This window comes from Phasianus colchicus, chromosome 4, assembly GCF_987193195.1.
Source record: "Phasianus colchicus chromosome 4, bPhaCol1.hap1.1, whole genome shotgun sequence".
NCBI lineage: Eukaryota > Metazoa > Chordata > Aves > Galliformes > Phasianidae > Phasianus > Phasianus colchicus.
In genome coordinates this window covers 39,241,227-39,268,215 of record NC_143439.1, presented here as the reverse complement: position 1 = coordinate 39,268,215, position 26,989 = coordinate 39,241,227, and the positions used below count along the sequence as shown (strand labels likewise).

The 26,989-nt window shown below is 52.6% G+C and overlaps 1 protein-coding gene across 2 annotated transcripts; it reads right to left on the bottom strand.

Annotated features, from left to right (window-relative positions):
• Positions 1-15,129: 15,129 nt before the first annotated feature.
• On the bottom strand, positions 15,130-25,976 carry PITX2 (paired like homeodomain 2). Of its 2 annotated transcripts, XM_090139262.1 has the most exons (4): positions 25,866-25,976; positions 23,763-23,818; positions 17,470-17,675; positions 15,130-16,131 (listed from the first exon to the last, which is right to left on the bottom strand). In XM_090139262.1, the coding sequence occupies exons 2-4, from the start codon at positions 23,806-23,808 to the stop codon at positions 15,568-15,570; spliced, it is 816 nt and encodes a 271-aa protein (XP_089995388.1). In that variant the 5' UTR covers positions 23,809-23,818; positions 25,866-25,976; the 3' UTR covers positions 15,130-15,567. The 2 variants fall into 2 exon arrangements, with proteins under 2 accessions (XP_089995388.1, XP_089995389.1); XM_090139263.1 differs by lacking the exons at positions 23,763-23,818; positions 25,866-25,976 and adding an exon at positions 18,682-19,026.
• Positions 25,977-26,989: the final 1,013 nt, after the last annotated feature.

Genomic DNA, 26,989 nt, shown 5'->3' with positions numbered 1-26,989 from the left:
TCACAAGAACTTCCTTATGGATCAAGGATTAGTAGCTGTGTCAACAGGGTAAAGTTAGCCCTTAACATATTTATGATTTTATTTGTTTCTCATTAAAATGTGCTGGCGCTTTGGTGGGAATTGAGTTTCTTAACGTGACAGACATCTCAGGAAAACTTTAGAAAGCTCTATATATCTGTTCATTTAAAATGTGGGATATTATATGTAAAAACAAAAATACGACCTATTAAAAAAGAAGCTTATTGTATTATTTCCAATCCTGAACTTAAATTCCTGCTTTCTCTGCACACTGTTGGAGGAAGGGAGGTTAAGCTTTTACAGTCACCAAGATATGTGCAATTCACACGGCCAGAGTGCTATACAAAACCCACAAAGGTATCAAGTAATCAGTTCATTGGAGGAAAGTGGGTTCATCCATTTCTGCTATAAGAAGAAGTAGTGCTTTGCAGAAAGCCCTTTGCCCTTTGCCATGTGAATTAGCAGTGCGCTGCTGGTAATCTAAGTGGATTAAAAAGGAGTAAAGATTCCTAGTCCATGAAAGCCTGCTCTACAGGTAGATTTTGTACAAGTGTAGCTGTGTCGGTTGCGTGGGAGACTTTATGGGGAAGCACGAGGGGGGTCTTTTAACTGCGTCTACAGCTTCTGGTGTCAATTCACTTACAGTGTCAGGAAGGTGCTTGCAATTCATTCCTTTTCCTGGCGAGGAATAATAATACCAGTATGGGGTCTTTATGTTGGTATAATGGCAGCCACGATTGGGGGGAAGAGGGGAAATTTGTGCTGGTGCTCTTATGCCCAAGCAGTCAGCACAACACAGCTTCTGTGTGCAGACAGGGCCGAAACAGTGAATTTCCCAAGAAAGACAAGGGAGACTTTCTGCAGCTATAAAGCACTGAGCTTAAGAGTTTTGCTGGTGAGCATATCTGGGAGCTTGGCATGCTGACTAGATAAATGTTTAAAAATAAGTCTAGTGCCCAAGTTGACAAGCTTGTGCCTTCTTGAATATATTTATTTGAAGAAGAAAATGGATTTATCTGGAAGCCTGCTTCGTTTGATTCAGGCTCTCATCAGGGATGTAACACTGACTTGCCTTTTTCCTTACTCACCTGAATATTTTTGGTATCTGGAGACAAAGAAGATAAAGAGGGTTGTATGCTATTAATCACCCTTCTCTTTGTTCTCAAGCTACCTTTCTTCCTTCTATCCCTCTTCCAAACACACCTCCCTTGCCAAGTCTTTAGGAAAAAAAAAAAAAAGTAATCACTGCTATGTTCTTTCAGGGACTCTAGCACTTACTGGTACAACATGTAACACTTGTGTCTGATTAGCTTTGTTGGTATCTGAATGGGAGCCAGTAAAGAAAAAGGAGAAAAAAAAAAACAACATAAAAATGGAATTTTATAAATAACAGATGTGAGCTTTTTTATGAAAAAATGTTTTGTTTTTAAAATGTTCAGAGTTTTAAATGAAAAAAAAAAAAACAAAAAACAAAAAACAAAAAAAAACCCCAGAAATCTAGTTCTGTTTGCTTATTTTGTTTTTCCTTTTTTCTTTTGTTCCTGTCTCTATTTTCCTGAGGGTAGAGGGCAAAATAAAATTTTCTAGGGGAAAGAAAAGAAAGGAAAAGTTTTGTCTTTGTTTTTAGCATGGTAAAATGAGCACAGAAAGGCTGGAGTCCAGAAGATTGCACAAAACTAGGATACCTCAGAGCTGACACTATTCTTTGGGTGCTCTCCTTTACACGGTACAAATTCTGTTGGCATTAATTACCAGGATCATGTCTAGCAGGTAGTGGGGTTTGAAGAAATAATTTTGCAGAAAATAAGTATTTTTTTATGTTCCCTTAGAACCAATACTTCTGATAGCCTTCCACTCTGTTACCTGAAGATCTGGGTAGAATGAGAATGGAGCCAAGCCAAAAGCTGCTAAAACAGCTCCTCACATCTTTCTCCTCTAGCCATCATAACAAGTAAAAAATGTCTGTGCATGAGTATAAAACTGCCTATGTGCAGACATAAGCTACTGAAGGCCAACACTCGCTTGCAACACAGACACATCTTTCCTGGGCCTACTGCAGCTCCAAACCACTAGTGGAGCATTTTGAAGATCAGGGCCTTGTCCTAACGTGGTCTGAGGATATCACTGGGACACACACTTGCACTGTGGATGTCTAAAGCACTCCTAGTCCTGAGGATGTAGGCTTTGAGGCTCCTCAACTGTGTAGTTAACCACTGGGCGTGGCTACTTTCCACTATGCAGATAAAGATCTCTTCTAACCACAAGCCATGATGTCACCTCCTCTATCCATGCTGCTTGCCCACTGCTAGCACTTACAAACTCCAGGAGGGATATAATACATTGTTCTTTGCAATGCCATGGTGCCTTTGTCAGTGCTGGCCCCCATCTGGGCATAAGCATCCAAGCTCTCTACCATCGCTGCAGAGGAATTTCTCAGCCCTGGGTTTGTAACACTTCATGCATGTTTCATAGAGAAACTGGAGACTGACGAAGGTTGGCAGAGGCACATGTAATCTTCAGAGAATTTAGCTGCCCAGCTCTAACAAGTCTCTCCAGAGTATGTACAAATTAGAATATCACAATTTTTGGCTGATTTTATGTCGGAAAGCAAAGGGCAAGTTCCTGACATCTCAGTAACCTTGTCAGCAAATTCACATACCTGCTCTTGAGCACACACAAATCAGTGTTTTGCATTCAGACAGAGGTGTTTTTCTCCCTTTGGAAAACGAGCCAACTATCAGATTAATTTCATTACCCCTGCAAATAATGGCTGAGCCATTTCTGCTGAATCTTTAACCAAAAGATAAATAAATGGTCAACCAAAGATAGACATCCTTCAGTGATGTTTTTAGCATGAAGGGAAGTATGGAAAAATTTTGACTGCCTAAAATAGTCTTTTACAAAAGGAAACTCCACATTCTTATGGATGAGATGTAGTGCTATGTTTCCCAGTAACCGCGTTTACTATTACAAGCATCTGTGCCACACCTTTTGTCAAAGTACTTCTTCAAGGAAGAGGAAAAATGTTTCACAAGTAGTGAGTTAAAAATAATCTCGTTCTTCTTAATGCATTAGCAGTTAGTATGCTTGGGGGTGGGATCTTCCCCCAGCTGCTCAGATCCCATTACTCAAAGGACCTTCTGCCTGTCTTCTCCTCCCTTACAGAGACAAATTAAGCTGTCCTTGTTCCTTTCTCATCCTCGCCTTCTCTTAGCTATGGTGAGGGAATTTTACAGTCCAGAAAACAAATGAATTGCAGAGAAAAGTCACTGCATCCTCTGTTATTCAGAGGTATCTGAAAGAAGACCTGTGACCAAAGGCTTCATCATGGACCAGCATCCTCCTGAAGCAGCTATGGTTGGCAGCCTCCTGTGAATGCAGTTGCTATTCAAATCTTTGTCAGCAACATCTAATCCACTGAATGATGTGATCCCTTCGAACTCACTAAGCTCACTGGGGATTACCTGGATTCATAGAGGAAAAGCTTTCCCCAAAATTTGCACAAGTAAATCTCTTTTTTTCTGAATGCTATTCCCTGGAGTCTCAAGGAATGGGGTCTCTGGCAGAAGAAGAATTGCTGTGTAAAGTAGAAGTCATCATTTGCTTTTGCGTACAAATGCACTGAGGTGGGGAGGTTAAGTGACTTACTCAACGTTTCAGAGCAACCAACTGGTAGAGGAGAAAAAGTAATCTGGCACCCTGACTCCTATTTGTCTCTAGTTCCTATTCTTTCCTTCTCTGATGCTTTCAAATGTGTAGTTAACATTGCTATAATGAGTTTAGAGAAGAATGAAAAATAAATATTTTTTCTTGTGAGGAATAAAGATGAGTTGATTTTGCATAGTTGTAAAATTTAGTTATGTATAAAGGATTCTTTATAATAGCCATTAAAGTGTTTGTTTGCAGGATTTTCTTGGGGTGGAAACATCAGGAGAAGCATTGCTTTGAGCTAATCATTTAGCAAAGGACAAAGATGCCTTAGATTGCTGACTCGTCCTATAGTTAATGGTTCTCTTTCTCAGGCTTTTCTCTGTCGAATGTGGCAACTATGACATCAAACGTTATCTCTGTAAACACATGCCAGCTTAAAATAGTACATGGGTGTGGGGGGGAAGAGTGTCTTATCCTATATTTTAGCCATGATTATGGTCACCAGCATGTTCCTCTCCCCATGGCATAAAATAAATTTCAAAAGATTCAAAATTTACTTTCCAAAAGTTAATTTTAAAATATAAATGACCTATCCAACAAGCCATTATGCTTTCAAGTTAGACACCTTAGGGGGATCATGATCGAAGTGCATAAAGTATGGAGTTCTGATTTCTGAGATGTCAGAACTGGTGTTGCGATATATATTTTATGCAGCCTCACTATGAACATGAGGACAGCAGCAGCTATTAGAGCCTTTTCTTTCTTTCCCCCCCCAAAGGATTTTGCAGGACAGCAGACAGACAGGTCAGAGAACCAGACAGTTTTGTTGATTTGCCACTGCTCTGTCATGTGACCTTGAGCAAGTCTTTTCACTTTTCTCTCACTCTGCTTCTCCTCCTGCAGTTTGCCTTATCTATTTAAATAGCAGCCCTGATGAGCAGGGAATTTCTCACCTAGCAGTCCTTAGCTGAATGTGACCACGTCTTCCTTGGGATTATTGCACTGCCAAACTGGCGAGTTTCACTACCAATTGAAGCACTAGTATAAAATTCTAATTGGCTGGGTTTTTTTGTTGTTTTTGTTTTGTTTTGTTTTCAGGGAGTTCTCTGTGCTTCAACTTGCTTTTCTTCCCATCGAGGAACTGTGATGTGGCATCACCAATGCTTTCCAGAGAGATTTTTGGAGGCAGCACAGAGCAGGGCTGGCCACACTGAGGCTTCTGAACTGCACCGCTCCTAGATGCAAGTCAGATCCGCTCTCATGCTGGGGTTTATCAATGAGGATGAGGTGCTCCTAATCCTGGCTGTGAGTGAAAGTGTGCCTCTTGTGAAATGCCTAATGAATTAGAACAGGTATGGGTAACTCAGATTTGCCATGCATGTCCTCCAGACGATAGGGCATCTCTCCTGTGTCAACGCACAGTAGCCTCAAGCATCCATTTTGTGGAGGATTTGCATGTTTGGTGGTTGCTTTTGTATGTTAGGAATAGTATAAAGTGAAAATCACTGCAAGGACAGGCTTTTCTTCATTCTTCATGGCATGTTACTTGCAGACATCCCTGCACAGGCAATCTGTGCTGTCTATGGACCTGTCTCCTAAGTCAGGGTCTGCATCTGATGGACAACGCTGTAGAAAAACCCTATATTCCCCCCAGACCTATGGTATTAAGTGCAGGTTTGAATGGGATAATTTTCTGGATGTTAAACCATGATTTTTGGATGGAAGTGATGTTCTGTTCAGGGATATAATGTGCTGCATCTGATGTTGACTTTGGCCTAACTAGATGTTTGTAAATATGCCCAGAAATATCTAATATATTTTACTAGCCAGGCACAAGCTGTCAGCCTGCAGCACATCCGTAGCAGCATTGTTCTCTAAATGAGTCAAATGCCCAGATTTCAACAGACCTAGAGTTCACTACCCAGACCAAGATTTCCTGCTGCAGATATCAGCAGAGATGTGCCCACCTACCCCATCAGCACAGCATGGGGACTTGAGCATCCTTTCCCCAGCCAAGCACTCACCTCCCCCCTCCATCTGCAGCCTGGAGGAGTCTGGGCAGAGGAGTGTGGCTGTGCCTTCCTCTGGCAAATGCCAGAGCTTTCTGCCTGCAATTCACCCAAGCCAGCCAAAAGCTGGAGTTCTATTCCAGTCAGGAGGCAGGTTTTGGAGGAACATCTGGCTTCAGTGTCTATCTTGTCTGCTGCTCCTCTGCACATCTACTTCCTTGCAAAGAAATTAACGTGGGGAGCGGGAGAGGAAAACAGCTCCCAGTTGTTTGGGATGCTTAGAGAGAACCACTCCGCTGCACTGCCAGGCAACACTATTGCATGTCCTATAAAAATACAGCATTTAAATAAGGGAGATAATGAGATGTGGTTGCGTGGTCTTCTGCCATGTATTTCCAACGCCTCTGGCACTTTGGGAAGCATATGTGCAAGGGCACTGCATGCGGCACAGAGCAGAGCTCCTGCGGTGCAGAGGGCTGGCTGTGCAGCTGGGCAGGGGGAAACCTCGCAGTGCTTCTGGAGCTGAATTAAACACTAAGCAGGGATGCTGGTCTGTCCAGCCTAGCAGACAGAACGCCTATCTTGCGATCTGTCCTAGAAGAAGGTGATGGCAATCTTCTGAGAGACTCGTATTGCCTGGTGTGAATAACAGTGGCTGTGTCCATTCCAACAATTTCCAAATAAGTGCAAGATGAATGAGAGATGGGAAGAACAAAGGACACTGCTGTGGGGCATTGGATTTGAAGGGAAAAAAATGTGATTTTGTGGTCAGTCAAATATGGAATGTGCTGATGGTTCCTTAAGATTTTTTTAATGGAAAAATCATAAGCTGCAAATAGTTAAATCAGAGTCTCTATTTCTCGGCAAACATCTTAAATTACACATAAAAATCTCTTAAACACCTCAGCTTAAGGGAGGCCCTGGCTAGCTTGAGATCCTTCGCCTTTTGGGGATTTCAGAGCAGACCACCCACTGGGAAAATGAGGAGCTGGCATCATCGCCACGGTGGCACTTTTGCTAGAGACTAGTCTCTGAAATGCTGCACTCTTTTCCTTGGGGAGATGAAATGCAAGTGTCTAACATGGTCTGTGTGATTTGACAGAACGGTAGGCATAAATCACCCCCGGCACTGCTTTCTTTAAGCTATTAGGTACTCTATTTACATGTGCTTGGACCAAATGTCCTGCTTTGCCCTGCTACTTACTTGTAATGTAATCAGCCCACACTTGTGCAAATAAGTCTAAAATTTCATGCAGAGACATGCAATTTGCTGTAAATGCCTTGTCTCAGATAATGAGCAAGTTGTATTAATTATTATAAACCTGTCCCAGCCTATTAAAGTCTTTCCTTAATGATGCTGTGGTGAGGTGGCTGCTTCCCTGTGAGTCAGTAGCTCCTGCACCTCTTGGATTGAGCCCTTTGGTGTGCTGGGTGCAGGCGGGCCATGTCAAGCAGTCAGGTCTACATGCCACTTTGCCCAGAGAGCCTTTCATGAGGATTATGCTCTTAGCTGGATGAAAGGCCTGGAGCTGGAAGTGCTAATCTTAGCTATGCCAATAAAGCAACATTAACTAAAAGGAATGTGTGCATTATGCCCCGTAAGTGCCCTTTACTAGGTAGAAATTATGGATGTGCTTCCATATACTGAAGTGTTCTTTCCCACCAAGTCAGCTGAGCATTTCACAAGTACCAACATGTTTTTGTCTTCACACCACCGGGAAGACAATTGTTATTCCAGTTCAGGTAAAAGCAGGAAAAGGTAGCACACATCAGAGTACACATGAACTAAGTCTGCATACCATGCGAATCATGCAATGCTTAGAAATATCACTCCTGAAGCACCACAGACCCTTTAAACATCTCTCACTGGCCTGACCTTGTCCTGATGCCTGAAATGGGCACCAGCTCCTGCACCTTGCGTTTTGCTGGCTCTGCAACTGCACAGTCGCTCTTGCACCATTTGGGGTGAGCCTTAGGGCTGCCCTGTTGTAGGACAGGTGGTAGCACCGCTACCACCCTGCATGGCAGCATGTTAACCAAAAGACCCCCCAGCCAGAACAGCACACCCAACACCATGTCCACAAGAGTTAAGTAGCATCAAACCAGCATGATGTGCAGTGAGTGTCGGATGCAGTCCTGAATTCCTCTCCTGGGTATCAATAACTGCTTTGTGTGATTTTATGATTATTGTTCACTTGACTGCAGTCCCAAGATGGGTATCTCCCGATGGACAGAGCAAGGTTTTTCTTTGTCCCACTGGGTACAGCTCCCTGGGCTGGGATCCTCCAGAGGGAAGTGCCCACGTGTCCCTCTAATGCGAATTATGGTGTGCTGACCACATGATTTTCCTCTTAGAGCCTCTTCTAGGCTTTACCACACTCCTCATAATGGTCTTGGGTCTGTAATAATCAAGATATCAGTGGTGGGCCTTCTGCCCACATCTCCACACACTCTATTTTAATCAAGATATGAACTTAATTTTGCTGTGGAATTTCAATCAGGAGTCATAAAGAGTAATGATGAATAAACGATGGGAACCATTGTCACCATTACAGAAACTGCGTCAAGATCACAAGCTCAGTTGTCCCATTTTCCCTTCAGAAGTTCATTTCAACTAGATATTTTTTAAGAAAGAAAAAAAATGCCATTAAAAAAAATCATGAATATGCAACTGATTGGATGCCAAAGGACAAGACTCATCACTCCTATAACACACCCCACAAAACTGCTCAGGACAGTGTATTGCCTTATCTATATGACCTTGCTTTGGCTTCACTGGCACTGCATTCAGCAAGGGCTGCTGCTCATGACAGCTTCCTCAGTGGAAATCCCCCAAGAGCCAGAACCAGATCTCCTTCTCAAGCTGCTTCATCTTTTCTTCTTCCTCCTCCTTTGGCCTCATTTATCCCAGCAGAAGAGAAAAGCATCAGAAGTGCTTTGTGATTTGCAATGCAGCTAATTTCTAGTACGGGGCTGTGGTGTGCTCTGCTTGTGCTGTTCTTCCGCAGCCCATGAATGGGTCCAGCAGTGGAGCTTGTTCCTGATGCAGCGCAGCTCCTGCTGACTTCCAGTGTGTTATCTGCACCTGGAAGCTGATGGGATGTAACACAGATGTATGCACCCCATTGGGTTGAGGAGTGCTTTGCAGCTGCTTCCCTTTCCAGATTGAGGGGAGAGCAGCATGCTGAGTGCAGCAGACCCATGATACTGATGTGTGAGCAGTGCTCGCTGGGGTCCTGCAGCTGCATTATTTATGTCCTTGGCATTTCCAGCTCTGCCCAAGGGGATTTGAACCGTCTCCAGCGGCAGTGTTTGTCCATAGCCAGAACGAAGACTGCCATTGTCACAGAAAGAGCTGTCAGAGCTGCTCTCCAGCTTCTGAAGTCTCTTTGTTAGGAGAACAGAAAAATGCAGCGTTCCCTATGCCACAGACAATTAAAAGAAAACACCCATCAAGACGCTGAGAGTCTGCAACTGTCACTAAGCCGCTGTGAGGCTGCTCCTCGGGGTAATGAATGGCCCTTTTTGTAAAAAGAACACCAGCAGTGCCGGCAGAAGCCATTTTTTTCTGCTCTTTATAGGGCCAGGGTGTTGAGTGGCAGCTCAGGTATGTGGGCCAGGACCTTGGGAAGGGACTTGTGCTCCAAAACCTCCTGTGCTCCCGTGCTTTGGCCCTCGGGGGTGACTGTCGCCCACAACTCACTGAGGATACCACTAAGCCACTCTCCTTTGGCAACACCAAGCTCCCCGTCTCCCAGCTCAGCCCCCATCTAAACTCACATCAAGTGGGCAACAGTGTCCCACAGTGCCCAAACAAGCCAGGGGACAGAGATGGACCAAGCGCCGGCATTCACAAAACATGGGACACATTTCTATCTCTGGAAAGCTATTTCCTAACTGTAACATGACTTAATACCATTTCCAAGCTTTCATTTGATGTTACTCATATTCATGTACTTGTACGTCTTGTTTTCATTTGCCAAACAAGATTATTTAAAAATGTTCTCAGAGTAATAGTCCTCATGGTAGGAATTTCTGTTTTGGGGGAAGAATACCAGAGCTGGAGGTTTTGCCAGAAGGATGTGAAAGCTGAAGGAAATAACAATGACTGGAGATTTGTCACAGCAAGTTAGAATGCAAAAATTTACTGTCTGGCCATGAGACAGACCAGGCTAAAGCTATGAATTTATAGGAAGCATTGCCAAAAGCTGGATATTATTATTTTAATCAAACTCTGTTTTACTTTGCAATGAAAAAATGCAAATTGCTGGAGATTTTGGCTCCGCAAATAGAGCATAAAGGGCAGAAGAGCCACCTCTGCCTCCACGGCCCTTCCCATCCCGGCTGAGGAGTGGGAAGCACGCATGACCTTCCCCAGAGAAATGATGGGAATCTGCCCCATCCTCGCGGGAGGAGCTGCTGCTGCCTGGGAACTGCTCTCCTCTTGGCGCTGCCGGAGCAGCCCCGAGGACTTCAGAGGGCACCAAAAGAGCCGTCACCACTCAATGTGCACGAGGTGCTCTGCAGCTCCGCGTCCAGCTCAGAGGACGGAGAGCAACAGCCCAGGTGTGGAGCTGCAGATCCCTGTGCAGTGCTCTGCAACGACTTGTGCTTGTGTTGTCCCGATGACCTTAATTGTTGTCTTGGGTTTTTGTTTAATCGAAGGAAAGGCAAGGCAAGGCAAGAGTTCTCTTGGCTTTTATCTCAACAGTGCAAGGTCGAGATCTGCTGGAAAATCACTTGCCAGACCTCTGGATCTCTGTTTGCACAGAAGTAGCCACTTATATTTATTGCTTTACATATGGCCACAATCCAGCAAATCACTCAAGCATGCGAATAACTTTAAGCGTGGAAGTAGTCCCTATGAACCTGAGCACCGCAGCCACACTGGATACACACACGGAGCGGTGGGCCCGGTCCCACTCTTGCCTTTCTCATTTCCCCACACACCGCACAGGACGAGGCTTTGCACAGTGGGTTCTTCTGCCTCCTTCTCCCCGTCTCCCCCCCCTTCCCCCGCCTTCTTTCCCGCACAAACCTCAGCTGCAGCGGTATCGATCCCTGCGTGCTCATCGATCCCCGCCCATGGGGCTGCACGGCACCGCGCCGCATTGGGATTTAAAAAAAAAAAATCTTTTTATTTTTCTTTTAATCCAGAGAAAAACACTAACGACTAGGCACGGCGGGGCCAGACCGAGGTGTCTAGGATCTCGCTGTTGTATGGGGCAGCTCCCGTAAGCCGCACGCAGGCACCCAGGGACGTGCGGGGCCGGGGTTAGGGCCGCCGGCAGCATTTGGGAGCAGGGTGGGAGGGAGCGGGGTGGCAGATAGGTACTCCATCGCACCGGCAAGACGCGAAGCCGAGAGCGCCGAGACGGTTTATAAGTGGCCTTTACAGGACGTTTTGCTAGAACCTGCGAGACGATTCGTTTTGCTCCGCGGCGTGTGGGGCCGGTTAATGTTCAACACGACCGGGCTGCCAGCCGGGACAGCTACCCGCGCATCGCCCGGCGTTCCCGGGAAGGGGCCAAACGCCGCCGGAGCGCCGAGGGGCGGTGCTGGTGGTCCGCCCCCGCCACTGTTATCTGGCGCTCTGTGGGCACCCGCGGGATCATCCTCGGGCCCGGGCTGGCTGCGCACGGAACTCCGCGCTCACACGGCCCCATGCGCCGCTCGGACGGGGGCTGAGGCCGAAGGGCTGCGGCTCTTTCTCAGCGCCACGCCGGCCCCTGGAGCTGCGGCTTTTTCTTACTAAATTTACCTTTGGTTATTTCTTCCTGTTATTATTTTCCTTTTATTATTTGACCTTCTATTATTATTTACCCTTGTATTATTTTTTTCCTCCTCCACTCCCCCATTGTTATTATTTTTTCCCCTTTTATTATTCATTCCTTTCGGTGTTTTTCCTTCCTATTACTTCCCCTCGCATTATTTTCCCCTGTTTCGGGCCGGCGCTGCGAGGCGTCCATCTTCCGCCGGCGGTTCGGACCGGGCGAGCCGGGGCCGCGGGCTGAGGTTCACCTTCAGCTCCCTCCGCATCCCGCATCGGAGCCCCGTTCGCACAGTGCCACCCACACGGACCCGGCTCCGAACCTCAGCCTCCACCTTGCGGCGGGCGAAAGGTGTCCGGGACCCCAAAGGAGAAGGCGAGCAAAGGCCCCCCGGCAGCAGGGGTCGATCCATACCCGCATTTCTCCCTGCAGGCGCGGAGCTGCCCTGAGTCTCTGCCTCGGACAAGCGAGAGCCGAGCTCACGAAACGCAGCCTCCAACACCTTAAAAATAAAAATAAGAATAAGAAAAAAGTAAAGGCTTTGCCGCCGGTGATTTAAGAGCGAGAGGTTCTTTTTCTTTTCCCTTCTTTTTTTTATCTCTCCCGAGGAGAAGACACGAGTGTCTGCGGCAATTAATCCCGCAGTGGGTTACATTTACAAACCCAAGATGCAGCGATCCATTAACCGGGCGCTGCACCACGGTCCGGAGGTGCAAACCCATTGCAGTTCAGGGTTAAAGACCATTCGGTCCTCGGGGCGCATTCTGCCCACGCCGACACCACTACAACGCGGGTACCCGCAGGGGGAAACCTATATCCTAGCTGCACCGAGCCCCAGGGTGGCCCCCACCATCTCCTCACCAGCACATCTTGCGCGCCCGCTGCGCGGAGTGCGGCGCTGGGGGGAGTGGGCTGCGCCCCTGCCCTGCTCGCAGCGCTGCAGAGTGTCTTCCAGAAAACTCGGCCGGGCTCAAATATCAGCTGTTTTCCCAAAGAAGTTCCTTCCTTCCCAAAATGCCGATAGGTCTCGCAGGGGAGTGAAAAGGTTCTTTAATTTCGGAGGTATAGAAACGAACAGGTATGGGAGACCTGCGCGTTCGGGAAAATAAGGGGCCGGGTGAGTGCGTGCGAGCAAAAACAACGCGGGAAGATAAGAGAGGGGCGATGGCACAGCGCGGAGCCCCGCGCTGACCCAGACGAGCCGCCTCGCCGCGCATCTCGTTGCGGCCCGGCTCGGCACGGGCCATGCGCACGCCGCCGGCGTTCAAAGTACGCGGAGGAGGCGTCCGAAAACAAAAGAGCGCGTTGGCACCGCGTTGCCCCCGCGGCGAAGGGGCTATGCGGCTCGGCGGGGTCAGCGCTGGGATTACGCGGGGTTTGCGCGGGCCGCCGGCGCTGTGGATTGGGATGTGGATTGGGAGCAGACGGCGCTGCCCGCTCGCACGCTCGGCGCGGGGGCCGCACAGCAGGAGCCGGGAGCGGCTGTACCGAGGGCGGGGGGGGGGGGGGGATGGGGGTGGGCGCCCCGCGGTTCACCCCCCCGCGGCTGCCGCCCGCCAGAGGTCTGCTGCAAATTCCCTGTTTCGTTGTGGTTCTTTTTCGCCCCCCTCTCCTCTGCACGGCCTCCATTGTTCCAGGTTCGCGCTGCCACCGCTGATAAGAAGGAAAGCCCCCGAAAAAAAAAAAAAAAAAAAAGAAGAAGAAAAAAAGGAAGAAAAGCGCAGCCCAAGATTTTGATTTACGACCTAATCAAAACATTATATCTTTGGTCAAGTGGCGCAGAAAAATGATGACCCTCCAGGCTTCAGCTAGGGGGAGAAAGAAATTCAGATCACACTCGGAGTGATTTATGTCCGCTCCGAGCGGTCACGTTGATTTTTCATCGTTTGAGCCATTACACAGTAGAGTGGAAAACTCTGATCCAATATTTCTGTGCTCCGGAAACGGTCCATATATTACCCTCAACGTATATATACATATATTAGATACGTATATTCTTTCTCCGCGCACACACGTCCTCTAAACACACATGCAGACATTCTACAGGGAGGAGAGCGGTATAAATAACCGCGCGCCGAGAAGAACCGAGAGGCGAAAGAGGCTCCCGCCGTCACCGCGCTGTCCCCGAGGGGGACTCCTTGGGTCGCCCCCGGCCCCGCGGAGCGGAGCGGGGGGAGGAGTGGGGTGGGGGCCCCGTGGCGCGCCGCTGGCACTCACCCGGCCGAAGCGTTGACACGGCGCAGGAAAACCGACGGCAGCGGCGCTGGGCCGGGCGGGCAGCACGGCAGGGCACGGGGGGGCCGCCGCCTTCCCTCGACCCGAGAGTGTCGGGGGGGTGGGGGGGGAGTGTGAAGAAATAGAAAGAAATAAACAATAATAGAAGGAAAAACGAAAAGAGAGGAGGCTGCCCGCCGCAGAGCGGGGGGATCCCGATATCGGGCAGGGGGAGCTTATCCCGTGGGCCGACCTCTCCTCAGGCCTCGGTCCCTCTCTCCCTCTCCCGTGTCCCGCCGCTCATTCCCCCCGGCCCGCCGTGAGGTGCCCACTCCCCGCCCCCCTGCTCCCCGACGGTCCCGCTCCGGGGGGCGCCCGCCCGGGGGTCTCGGCCCTGCCGCCGCGAGTCCCCCCGCCGCCGAGCGCGCTCCGTTCTCTGGGGGGCCCTCCGCTCCCTCCGCCGAGCCTCCCGGCAGCCCGGGTGGGAACCGCCGGGAGGGCCGAGCGGCAATTCATCTTGATTTGCCTCATTGTCCGGAGCTCGCGAGCTATAATCCCGTATAATTTCAGGAACAAGCAGGTTTAGAATTAATGGGTCACCCGTATTTAAAACAAAACACGCGAGAGCACGACCTTTCCCTCGGAGCGCGCGGCGCGGCGCGGCGCGGCAGGAAGCGGGGGCTCACCTCTCACCCCGCGCCGCGCTGCGCCCGCTCTTTGTTTCCGTACCGTCCGCGCGGGGCTTCGGAAATAGCGACGCAGCGCTGCGCGAAGGAGCTGCCGCTCCGCGGAGAAGGTGAGCGCGGGGGCGACTGCCGCACGGGAGCGGGTTGTTTGGCGGACGGGCTTTGCTTCTTCTTCTTCTTTTTTTTTTTTTTCTTTCCTTTTTTTCTCCCCCTCCCTCTTCTTTAAGGCGATAAAAGCTCTCTCTGCGGTGCTGCGGCCGCCAAATCCCGAGCGCACCACTGCAACCGCTCTCTTGGGGTGCGCGGGGGGACAGAGGGATGGCCTCCGCTCTGTGCCGCGCACCTCCAGAGGGAAAAGGGGTTTTCTATATATAGTTTTTTCCGCACGAAAAAGCACGGCGTTGATTCGTAGCGCGCTCAAAAGCGGCGCCGCGGGAGTGCAGCGAAAGACATCCGCGGCTGCGGAGCGGCTGCCGCTGCGCGCCCCTTCGGAAATAAAGCGCCGGACAGAAGAAGTGAATGCTGCATCTTTTACTCCCATGAAATAAAACACATTATTTTTCATGTCGGCTGAAAAGTAAAACGAGAATATTGTACGAAATGTTATACACGGGGCATGTTTTACATTGCAATATCAGAAACATCTTTGCATCCACCAGAGGTACTATTCTAAAACCGATATTCACACAATTTTTTTTTTAATAATTATATGTTAGAAACATACAGTGTCGCATTTAGTATATACATTCCCTTGCTCGCAAGCGAAAAACTCCTAATCGCTTCTGTGTAACATGCTTTATTTTAAAGCCTACCCTTTTAAAAACACTGTTGTGATATTACTAACAACTGCTTTTATAAAATTAATTTGACATTTCGATATATATACATCCTTTCCGTCATTTTTTATGTTAACAACACTAAACTTAAAAAATAACAAGCTTATAGGAACATTAAAATGTCATATCATATCCAGTCAACCATTTGTCCGTATATATATATATATATATATATATATGTCCTTGTAACTGCTGAAATACTCTTAGCGAAGATCTCCCGATCTGTAGGAGGTCCTTTGAAAACAAAGGAACTATCTCATTTCAGTGGTTTCCTTTACTCCCTTCTCTCCTCTTTCCCCTCTCTGTTTTCCCCCTCTCCTCCTCCACGGTGCCCACCGCTCTCCAGCACAGCTCAGTCCGTGGCAGTGGGGTTGGGTTGGGCTCACACAGGCCTGTCCACGGCGTACTGGCAGGCGCTCAGGTTGGACGCGGGGTTCTGCACGCTGGCGTAGCCAAAGCTGGAGTGCTGCTTGGCTTTGAGTCTGAGGCTGGCCAAGCTCGAGTTACACGTGTCCCTATAAACGTATGGAGGCGTCGGAGGGGCGTATGGACAGGCCGGCGTGGGCACCGCCGAGTTGAGGGAGGGGTTGCTCAGGTTGTTCAAGTTGTTCAGGCTGTTGAGGCCGGAGCCGGGCACGCCGGTGACCGCCGAGGGCACCATGCTGGAGGACATGCTCATGGAGGAGATGGAGTTGGGAGGGGAAAACATGCTCTGGGAGGACAGCGGGTTGACATTCATGGAGTTGAAGAAGGGGAAGCTCTTGGTGGAGAGGGAGGCAGAGGTGAGGCCCTTGGCCGCCCAGTTGTTGTACGAATACCCGGGGTACATGTCGTCGTAGGGCTGCATCAGGCCATTGAACTGCGGCCCGAAGCCGTTCTTGCACAGCTCGGCCTGCTGGTTCCTCTCTCTCTTCCTCCATTTGGCTCTGCGGTTCTTGAACCAAACCTTTAGAAACGGGGGAGGGGGGAAGATGGAGAAGCGTGTTAGTGGGGGCTGCCCCGAGCGTACCATCCCCAGGTGGACACACAGAGCTTCTCCTGTGGCTGCACTCTCATACTCTCATTTCCGCTACAGGGAAGAACGCTGCCTTTTTTTTTTTTTTTTTTTTTTTTTTTAATTTATCCACCCCATCATTTTTTTTTTTTCGTCCTTCCCCCCCCCCCCCCCCGATTCTCTCTCTCTTTCTTTTATTTTTCCCCCCCTCCTTGGCTCAGTCAAAAGCACCACCATCCAGGGGAAATACAAGAGTGCAAAAACCGAGGGCAGAGAGCCTGGAAAGCGGCGGAACTTTAAGGCAATGTTTCCTATTACAGGGAGGGAGAGGGAAGCCAGCAACTCGTAAATCGTTGCTTCACTTGGTTAAAGCTCCGAGTTCTCCCTGAGAGAGAGCTTCCAGAGCCGAGAACCACTTCTAAACAAACTTGTTCGACCGCTCTTTGGTAAAAAGAAAAAAAAGAAAGGAAAAAAAAAAGGGGGGGGTGGGGGGTAAGAAAGAGAAGAAAATCACTTCTTAACAACGTGCTAAATGAGGTCTAAAGGAGCCTCCCCGCAGACAAAGGGCAGCGCGCTCTCTCCAATCCACACGCGGGTGTCTGAGCGCCGGGCGGCGGCGATGCCGCGGGGTCAGTGTGGATTGGAGCCCCGGGGGGTGCAGAGCCGGCGGCGACAGAGCGGGGCGGGGAGCGGGGAGCAGCGCCGGGCACAGCAACACACGGCTCCCAGCGCCGCGCCGCCTGCTCGCCTTCTGCCTTCTCCAAGAGAAGAGAAGGTTTAGGTGTTGTTTTGTTTGTTTGCTTTCCCGAAAATCTGGGAGGTTCGGTTCAACTCACTGTATATCTTTTAATTTATTTTATTATTATTATATATTATTATTATTTTCCCAGCGTTTGCATGCACGCAGGATGTGGCCTCGGGAAGTCCGCAACGCACCGATGGCTCCCATAAATCTCAGAGAGGGGAAAGGGCGGAGAGGCGCTTGGCGAATTGCGAAGCGAAAGAAAATGCGCGGAAGGGCACGTCGAGAGCGAGGCGACGGCCCGCGTGTGTTGTACATCTTTTTCTCGTTAGAGGCCGCGCAGGTCGCAGCCTGGTCCCGGCCGCTCTCCCTGCCAATGGTTTCCGTAGGTTCCCGTCGGAAGGAGCGGCACCGTGACGGCGGAACGCTCCGCGGGGGGCCGCGCTCCGCAGCGAGAGCAGAGCCGGAGGGCCGAGCGCCGCTCTCCGCGCCGACCCGAAACCGAAAGAGGCCGCGGATCTCTCTCCCCGCTCCGCCCCCGGACTCACCCGAACCCGGGCCTCGGTGAGGTTGGTCCAGACGGCGATCTCCTCGCGGGTGGACATGTCGGGGTAGCGGTTCCGCTGGAAGGTGGCCTCCAGCTCCTGCAGCTGCTGGCTGGTGAAGTGCGTCCGCTGCCGCCGCTGCCGCTTCTTCTTGGAGGGGTCCTCGGGCCCCGCATCCTCGCTCTTGCCCTGCTGGCTCTTCTCTTTCTCTGCGAGGGGGGAAGAGAAAACAGCGGGGCGGAAAACAGGGGCACCTCAGCCTCCCAAGCCTCGCCCCGCTCTCCGCGGACTGCCCCCGCGCCGCTAATCATTAACCCGCGCCCGGCCCCCGCCGGCTCCGCGCTCCTCTGCGTGTTTTCCGCCGCCCGCTACGGGAGTTGCGTTCTCCCGTCCGTGTGCGCTCCCGACGCCGGCGGTGTTCCGCTCTCCGCGTGCGCTTTACGCGTTACCGGCCGGAGGACAGCCGAAGTGCGGCCCCTCCCCACCGGCGCTGACCGGCCGTCTCTATCCGCAGCGCTCGCCCGTTGCTGTCCGTTACCGCTCACCCTCTGTCCGGATCACTCGTCTGTTTCTACCCGTGTTATTCACCCTCCTGCCTCCATATTATTCGCGTTCCGTAACAGTGTTATCCGCCCGTCTGCATCCATATTATTTATGTATCCTATATCCTTTTATCCGTACCATTCACCCGTCTGCCCGTATTATTCGCTTATACACATCCACGTTACTCGCCTATCCGTATCCATGCTGCTCGTCATACGGTCGCCTATTTGTATCCACATTACCTCCTTTCTGTACCCACATTACCTGCCCACTGTATCCATGTCATTCGTCCTCCGTATCCATTTCATTCACCCATCTGCACCCACATGATTCGACATGTATTCTTAAGCCTGGACCCATTTTACCTGCCCTCTGTACCCGTATCATTCGGCCATCTGTATCCACATTATTCGCCGTATATTCTCCTTTCTGTATCCACATTACTCACCCTTCCGTATCAATATATTCCAACCTCTGCATCCCAACACTCGCCCATCCCTACTCACATCACTCTCCACGTTACTCGCGCATTCGCTCCCCCATCATTCGCCCTCAACACCCGATCTCTCGCCCGCTCCCCTTACACCGTTCTCCCGCAGCCGTCACCACCCGCCCCGAGCCAGGACCGAGGCGCTGCGGGCCGGGGGCTCCGCGCCGCTCGCCGCCTCTTACCTGCGGCTTCGGGGCTGGAGGTGTCGGAGATAGTGTGTACCTCCAGCCGGTGCTTGGCGGCCTCCAGGGAGGAGCGAGCCTGCCCCGGCGCCAGCGCCGTCGCCATGGCCAGCGCGGACTGCTGGTGATGGCAGGAGGACGAGGAGGAGGAGGAGGAAGGTGAGGAAGAGCACAGCTTATTATTCCCGGCTCCCAAGCGCTCCAGGCTTAACGGGTCCTTCATGCAACTCATCGGCGAGAGGACGCCGAAGCCGACGGGCGCGCCCGGGGGGGCTGACGGGAGAAGGAGCGCGTGTGCCCGGGGGGGCGGCCCGGACCGTCGCGGCGCCCCCTCCCTGGGCGGCCTCCCGGGGCTCGGCTAGCGGCTGGGCGGGCGGGCGCGCCCCGGAGCCCCCGCCGCCCGGGGGGGCGCGGTGGCGGCAGGCGAGCGAGAGGCTCCGGTCCCGCAAGAGCCGTCACGGCCACCCCGCAGTTCCCCGGCCGGCGGCCCCCGGCCCGCCGCGGGGCTCGGCGGCGCTCCGCGGGGCGCTCCGCTCCGCCACCCGCGCATGGACCCGCGCCGCGCCGCGGCCAGCCCCGCACCGCATCAGCTCAGGCGCTTCCCTCTTGGCCTGACATCTTAAACCGGCGGCGGCCTTCCCCGCGCCGGCACGTCACCCGCGCCCGCCCCGCTCCGCCCCCGCGCCGCCTCCCGCCGCCCGCCGCGCCCGCCCCCGCCGCGCCCCGCCCCGCCCGCCCGGGCCTCCCCCGGGCCTCCCGCGCGGCGGCACCGGGCGGCCGGAGCGGAGCGGGGCGGCCCCGGGAGGAGAGGCCGGGCTCCGGCCCCGGGTGGGCAATAAGAGCGAGGGCCTTGCGGCGGGCGGGACGGGCTCGCGGCCGCTGACAGCGGCGCCGGCGGTCGCGAACGGCCGCAACGAGCGCGGAGACAACGGCCGCGAGCAGCCGTCGCGGTTCGGGAAGCCCCCACTTCGCAGCCACCGACGCGGGAGGGCTGCGCGAATCCCGGCCCCGAGCACGCGTAATCTCCGCGCCTCCGCCCGGACCCGCTGGAGAAGCCTCCCGCTACGGCCCCTCGCCCTCCCCGCAGCAGCGCTCGCCCCGTCCCCTGCCCCTCCTCCCCCCACGGGGCTCAGGTGCCGCCTGCCCGTGGGACAGTTCCTCCTCTTCCCTCTCTCCCCCCTCATCCTCCCGCCGGGGTCCCTCTGCCCGCTGATGTTCGCACCGTCCCTCGCAACGGCACTTATCGCCGAACGGCACATATTCCTTCGGCGGGCTGTTAGTAAAGAAGGTTAAATTAATTTACATTCTGCTCATTATCTGCCGTTTAAATGACGCGTTTTTATCCCCGAGATTTGGCAGCGAATCTCTTTCCTCAGACCCCACAGCGTTTCGGCGGAGACAACGCTCTTACATTTGTAGTGGATTTTAATCTGATAAGACTCTAATTTGCTTAAGTCTCTTAAATAGGGGGTTTAAAATGATTCTAGCCGTTTTCTTATTGAATTTCCTCTAATTCCCCCAAGATCATAAAGTATATGTGTAAAGTAAATATTTCCTCCCTCCGCACCGGCAGCCGATGACCTATAACTGAGTCAATACGAAGCCGGCTCCGCTCCGCACAATTTGTTTACCGACCCTGTCCCCGCTCCCTCCCCAGCCCTCGCTCCCGCTGTCGGACCCCCCCGGTGCGGACCCGGCCCTGCATCCTCCGCTCCCACCCGGGGGGGCCAGATCCTCCAAAAGCGAGGGGGTTTTGGCTCTTCCCCCCTCCTACAGCCCCGCACCCGGCTGGGAGGGGAGCGGGCAGGCGGCGTTAGTTGTCATGGCGACCATAAATCACCTAAATCCAAAAATACCCACCTAGAAGCTGAGATGAAGCTTTTATTTCCCAAGCGAAATAATATTTTAGAAGCTGTCAGCCAACCGAAAAACAAGCTCATTGTAGGCACCCAAGCCATATATTAGCGCTAAAGGTTCCAATTAAAATGTCAAGTCTTTTTTTTTTTTTTTTTTTTTTTTTAAACTTTTCCTTTCCCTCTGGCAGCTCCCATCCCTTCTCGGGCCCGCACTGCTCGTTGCGGGGCCGCCCTAAAGCCCAGCCTGGGGTGCCGAGCACGATCCCTAATAATAGAGACCCTCCCTTCTCCTTTTGCAATTCCTTGATTGTATTCGGTTTATTTTTATCTTATTCCGAATGTTATTTTGCCCCCTTTCCTCCTCCCCACCCGCCCACCTCCCCCAGGTCTTTACTTTCCCACTTTTCCTTTATCTCCCTATGGGATCGTTGTGTAACCCTCTTCCCGACCGACACCTCGGGGTTGCGCAGCCCCGCTCGCTTTGCCGGCTGCTCCCCTCCCTTGTTGTCTCCCGCCTATCTCGGATTACCGCGTATTCTCTTCGATGAAGAGCCATTAATTACCCATTCAGTCAATATTAGGAAGACTACAGAGCTTTTTACATAGGATTAAGAAGACATCAGATTGTTCCATTAGTATATTCCTCCTCACGAATAAGCTTTCCTTATACATTTCGTTTTCCCTGGAGTGAGGCTAACAACTGCTGCATATATTATTCTCACGCACCGGCGGGGAGGGAAAAAAATAAACCACAATTGATGCGACAGCCGAAGCGCGATATCAAACTTTCGGGTGCGGGGTCTGTCCCCGTCCGGCAGCAGGGGGAGGCGGGGCCACAGCACACACCGGGCACCTTCCGCGGGGCTGGGCGTAAGGCGGGATCACTGTTCTATTTTTCACTTTTTTTTTTTAATTTTTTTTTTTTTTTAAGCGATATGAAGTTAATGAGTGTTCAGCCCAAAGAATGATTTCTTCTTCTTTTCTGTTCCTTTTTTTTTTTTTTTTTTTGTTCCCCCCCCCCCCCTTTCGAGGGGTTGAAACAATCGATTCGCGCTGGTGCCGCTGATACAGGGCGGACTGTAATCCCAGCGCTTTATACTGGGAGGAGGCTGCTGCTGCTTTAGCGACACCCGCGTTAGCGATTGCGGGAAGGATTCCTGCAGCACAATTCGGGCAGCTAACGAATTCTATAGATTCTATTCGTTCAATTAAAAACGCGCAGGTAGAATCTAAGCATCCCTCCGCCCTTCGTAAAAATTATTCGAATAAGCCCCCCGGAAGCCAGCCCTCTTGCTGTGTGCTTTTCCAACCATATGCACCAGCAGCGATTTTTCCACCTCTCCTGGTAATCACGGCACCCGCCTTTGCCATTCTCAGCTGTAGAGCTATTTTCGCACTTGACTTATTTCCATTTCCCCGGGCGCAGCGGTCCCGCTCCCAAGCCGGAGCCCCAGCGCCCTCCTCACTTGAGGCATCTCCGCCCGAATTTCGTTCCCTCCTCCCGCAGGAGCGCCGCAGTGACCCGACGCTCGCGTTCGCGCTGCCGTTAGCGACAGCCATGGGCAGCAGCTCCTCGTCGCGCTGCCCGTTCCCAAACACGCGTTCCGACAGAAGCGGTCCCGGACGGCCCCCGCACTATTTCACTACCCTACGTCTGACGCACAGAAGGACGAGAAGTTTTTCTCGAGGTAAACCACGTAAAACCTGAAGTTCTGATGCTCAGGCACAGCCCGCAACCGACGAGCACCGCGGGATTCATAGCGCAACGAAACGAAGAGGGCAAAACCAAAAAAAAAAAAATCGATAGAATCTCTGCGCAAACCTCTACGGAATTCGAAGGCAAATTGCAGCGATTCGGGCTCTGCCCCGCACGTCGGGGCACTCCGAGAGCTGCCACCTGCGCACATCTGCCCCAAAACAGCAAGCTGTGCAACCCAGCGCTGCTTCAGGGTTCTCGTTCAATTAATGGCATTCAAGGCGTTCAGATAAAGATTTCCCCCTCAGCCCGACGGGTAGGACGCAGAGCGGATGATAGGGGAACGAGGCAGGGCATTGTACGTGCATGACAATAACCCGCGTTCCTAATTGACGGTTAAGAAAATATCCGTTCGTTTCTCGGCGGGAGGAGTAAAAGTGAGCATGTCAGCGAGCGCATGGTGGCATTGCTTTTATAAATATTTTGACGAATAAGCTGGCAGGGAAGGGCTCGTAAATTTCTTCTATCGGAAAGGTTCCCACTTCCCCATTAGCTTTTGCTCAGGGCTCTGATTAAGACCACCTGTTGGTCGGGATGGAGGAAGGCCCTCCTTATTTCCCAACCATACATAAAGCGATGTCACCCTTCCTTTCCACGTTATTTAACACTTATTACAGGCCGAAGGACAAAGCGCCAGCACCCGGCAAAACCGATTTGGGCACAATTCAACATGGCGTATGTTTCCGGGATTAAAACTTACTGACTCCTAAAGCCTGCGCGGCCGGAATCACCCTGCATTTCGCTCTCTGCCGCCCCCGATCCTCACCGTAGTGCCTGGCGGGGTGCGATGTCCAATGGCCTCAGGGTGCTCTGAGCCTGTGGCTGCTCCCAGAGCAGCACTGAGCCGCGGGGGTTAACGCGGCATTCCCACAGGGGAGTGTTTAACCACGACACCGGCAAGGCGTGCATTATTAATTCTGTCTAGTTTCCCGTATTATTAATTCAGGTTAATATATTTTATTTAAACAAAATTACGTTTATCTTGGATTAAACAGTCTCTTGGAATACAGAGCGCTTGTTTTCTTCTTTGTAATGTGTTTGCCTGGGTGTTTTTCTTTATCACCCCTTGGACTTGCCCACCCTCGGGCCCCCTTCAGCAGGCAGAGGATGCGAAGGCGGTGTGGCACCCCTCAGCTCTGGGGAGGTTATGGGGGGCTAAAAACGGAAGCAATTAAGAAAAAAAAAATCCCCAGGCTAGCAGAGAGACCCCGCCGGCAGCGGAGAGGCGCGGTGCGAGCGCTGCGCGCGTTTCGGGGCGCTGCTGGAGGCGGGCGGCCGGGGGGGGTGCGCACCTGGAGGCGCCGCCCGAACGGTCGGCGGCCGGCAGGGGGCGCCATAGTGCCGCGCAGGCGGGCGGCCGGGCGCGGAGCAGCGAGGCCCGCGGAGGAGCTGTGGGCGGTGGGTCCCTGCGTTCCCCCGGCGCCTCCCTGCTCCCCCAGCGAAGGCCGCGGGGCGGTGGGTTCTCTTACCTAGCTGCACGCAGGCTGAGACAAGTTTACGGCAGTTGGACTCCATTACCCGTTATCTGCAAAAAACGAAGCGCGTTGGGTTGTTAAAGCAACGAATCCATGACTACAGATACATATATAATAAATATAATAATCACAGCAATTATAATAGCAATTGTAATAACAACAGGTGCCTAGGAGCCCCGTCGCAGCGATGCTGACGTGACCTCCCCCCACGGACAGAGGTCGCACCCAGGGAAAATAGAGCGCAGCCCCCGATGCGGCTCCCGGCCCGGCTCTCCCACCGCCACGTTTTGGGGACGCGGAGGAAAGTCCCCAGCCCCCCCCAGTCCGAGTGGCTGGGTGGTAAAATCATGGGATTAGTGCCTGATTGAGATGTCTGTTCGGGAGATATTACAAAATTCATTATCACAGCTCTCTACTAACTCGATATGAAGTAACACAGATGGGATTTTATTAGTCCAGGCTTCCAGTGTTTACTTATGATAATTTCGGGGACAATTTGCATGTCACCGTCGCTTCGGTGCGCTTCGCTGCTGCCCCTTTTGTAACGCCCGAGCTGGGGCCGGGCCTCGGCAATGCCGCAGATGGGACCGGTGCCGGCGGGCAGCGCTCAGTCCTCCCCGGCAGCTGCGAGAAGGAAAGAGGGACTGGAAAACCTAAAGCGAAGTATCGAGAGGCACGGTGCGAGCCCGGCCGTCCCGGGCTGCCGTGACGCAGCGCTTCTCCCCGAGGCCGAGACGGCTCGGAACGGACGCTGGGCCTAGCGCCGGGCACGGACAATTTGGGACGCGGTCCGCAGTCCTCGTCCTCCGCCGGTTGCCCGAAAGCGGGGCGGCTCTGCCGGGATGAGTCCTGCACAGCCAGCGGCCGCCTGCCCGCCTCGGGGCCTCGGCTGACCCAGGGACGGGACAGCGGCCGCGCCGAGGGGAAGTTTGTTCTCCGTATTCACCCGTCTCGATGGAGAAAAGTGCCTTTGCAGGGCCGATTTCCGCTCCTTGACTGTATTGCTCCTTCCCTTTCTCACCCTCTTTATTTTCTTTCTTTCTTTCTTTCTTTTTTTTTAAATTCGTATTTTTTGATAAACCACATTGCAGAACAGATCCAAGAGGAGCGAGAAGCATTTCCCTATTGTCTGCAGCGTGGTGCCTCAATTGCAGGAGGCTCTGCCCTCCACCTATAGTGCCGTTGCTGTTGCCGTATCTCTGCTCACTCCTCGTTCACAATTAAACATTTCTGCAGGCTCACACTCACAGCCCAGAGAGTTCCGTTCCGTTCCGTTCCGTTCCTTTCCTTTCCTTTCCTTTCCTTTCCTTTCCTTTCCTTTCCCTTCCCTTCCCTTCCCTTCCTTTCCCTTCCTTTCCCGGGCCGGCTCCACTAGGGAAGAACCTGCTAGCAGAACTACCACTGTAAAACCTGCAGGACGCGAACAACGAAGCAGTGTCACACAATGTATTTTTATCTCTTCTTTCCCCCGACCCTCCCCCTCCTTTTTTTTTTTTTTTTTTTTTTTTTTTTTGTACCTATTGCTATTCTTTAAGAGACAAAAAAAGAAATAAGCCGAGTCCCCCGGCACGCATCCCAACAACTCCTGAAACACGGAGGGCCGTGGGAGCGGCTTTACGCCGGGATTTCGGCCCACGGCCGCCGCCTCCACAACGAAAGCGGCTCGGAGCGGGGCCGTCCACCCGCCGGTGACGGCCGGGACCGCCGCCCCGGGGACACCCCCACCGCACGGCTCGGGCTCCCCGGCCGCAGCCACCCCACGCCGAGACGCGGCCGGCTCCGCCGTGCCCGCCCCAACGGGGGAAGCCGGGACGCAGCGGCAGCAGCCGCTCCCGACGAATTCCGGCGCCCGACGGGCCAAGAGAAGCCGTTTAGAAATTAGGATAGGGGGGGCCGAACGCGCCTAATTGCCTCTCGCAGGAGCGGGGCCCGGCCCGCAGGTAACCGCGGGCCTGCTCCTGCAAAGAAGGAGCGCTCGGCCACCCCGTAGCCGGCCGCACGCTACCCCCCGAGCCCGGGCAGCCTCCGGGGACGGGCAGCTCCGGTCTCGGCCCCGTGCCGCCCCGTCGTGCCCCGCTCTCTCCGTGCACCACTCACCGGGGCCGGCCGCCGTTCGCCCCACCGCTCTGCTGCTGCCGCTACCGCTGCTGCCGGGGGCGGCGGGGCCGCGGCGGGCTCCTGCGCTGGCTGCGGGGCTCGGAGCCGCCACCGCCTCCCTCCGGCCCCGGCCCCCGCCCCCGGGCCTGACGTCACGGAGCCTCCTCCGAGCGCCCCGGGGCCGAGCCGGGCGGCGGCTCCGCGGCGCTGCGCTGCGCGGGGCCGGGCGCGGGCGCAGGGGGCAGGCGGCGGAGAGGCGGCGGCGGCGGCAGGAGGGCTGAGTGGCCGCAGAAGAGCCGAGGTGAGAGAGAGAGGGCGGCCGAGGCCCCTCCGCGCCCGCGTAGAGTGCGCCCCGCCCGCCCGGGAGGCGCGAGTTTGTGTGCGAGAAGTTTCCCAGGCCGGGCCGGCCTCGCTCAGGTGCAGAGACGCAGCGCCGGGCTGTGGCGAGAAGTCTCTACTTCCACCCGCCTCCCCCTGTCCTTTCTTTTCTTTCTTTATTTTTTTTTCTTTTTTTTCCATTTCTTTCTCTTTTTTCTTTCTTTTTTTCTTTTATTTCTTTCATTTTTTTCTCTATTTTTCTTTCCTTTTTTTTTTCTTTTTCCTTTTTTTTTCTCTCTTTTTTTCTTTTTCACTTTTTCCTCTTTTATCTCTCTTTTTCCTTTTTTCTTTTTCCTTTCTTTTTGTCTTTTTTCCCATCTTTTTCTTTCTTTTTCCTCTATCTTTTTTTTCCCCTTTTTCTCTTTCCCTTTTTCCCCTTTTTTCTTTTCCTCCCTTCTTTTCTTTTCTTTTCTTTTCTTTTCTTTTCTTTTCTTTTCTTTTCTTTTCTTTTCTTTTCTTTTCTTTTCTTTTCTTTTCCTTTTTACTTCTTCTTTTAGTGTTTTCTCCAAATCCGCGGGGTTATTGTTTCCATCCGACCACCAGCGCAGAGCCGAGGCAGCCAAAATGCCTCTCTGCCCCGCGCTGCTCTTTCGTGCCGGGATCACTCCTGGCCCCGTTTGCCCCGAACGGCCCCGACCCGGCGGCGGAGGGAGAGGTTTTCGATTTTAAGCCGTTTTCGGCGTTTGAGAAACAAACGAAGTCGGATGTATTTACTTAGAACAAACCAAACCGAACGCTTTTTTTCC

Bases quoted from the DNA above. Each gene is read 5' to 3' on its own strand.
- PITX2 (XM_090139263.1), bottom strand. From the start codon at position 18,913: ATGAGTTGCATGAAGGACCCGTTAAGCCTGGAGCGCTTGGGAGCCGGG. The intron at 17,676-18,681 runs GTAAGAGGCGGC...CCCCCCTCGCAG, and splicing joins CTCCAGCCCCGAAGCCGCAG to AGAAAGAGAAGAGCCAGCAG. The intron at 16,132-17,469 runs GTGAGTCCGGGG...CCGTTTCTAAAG, and splicing joins TCACCGAGGCCCGGGTTCGG to GTTTGGTTCAAGAACCGCAG.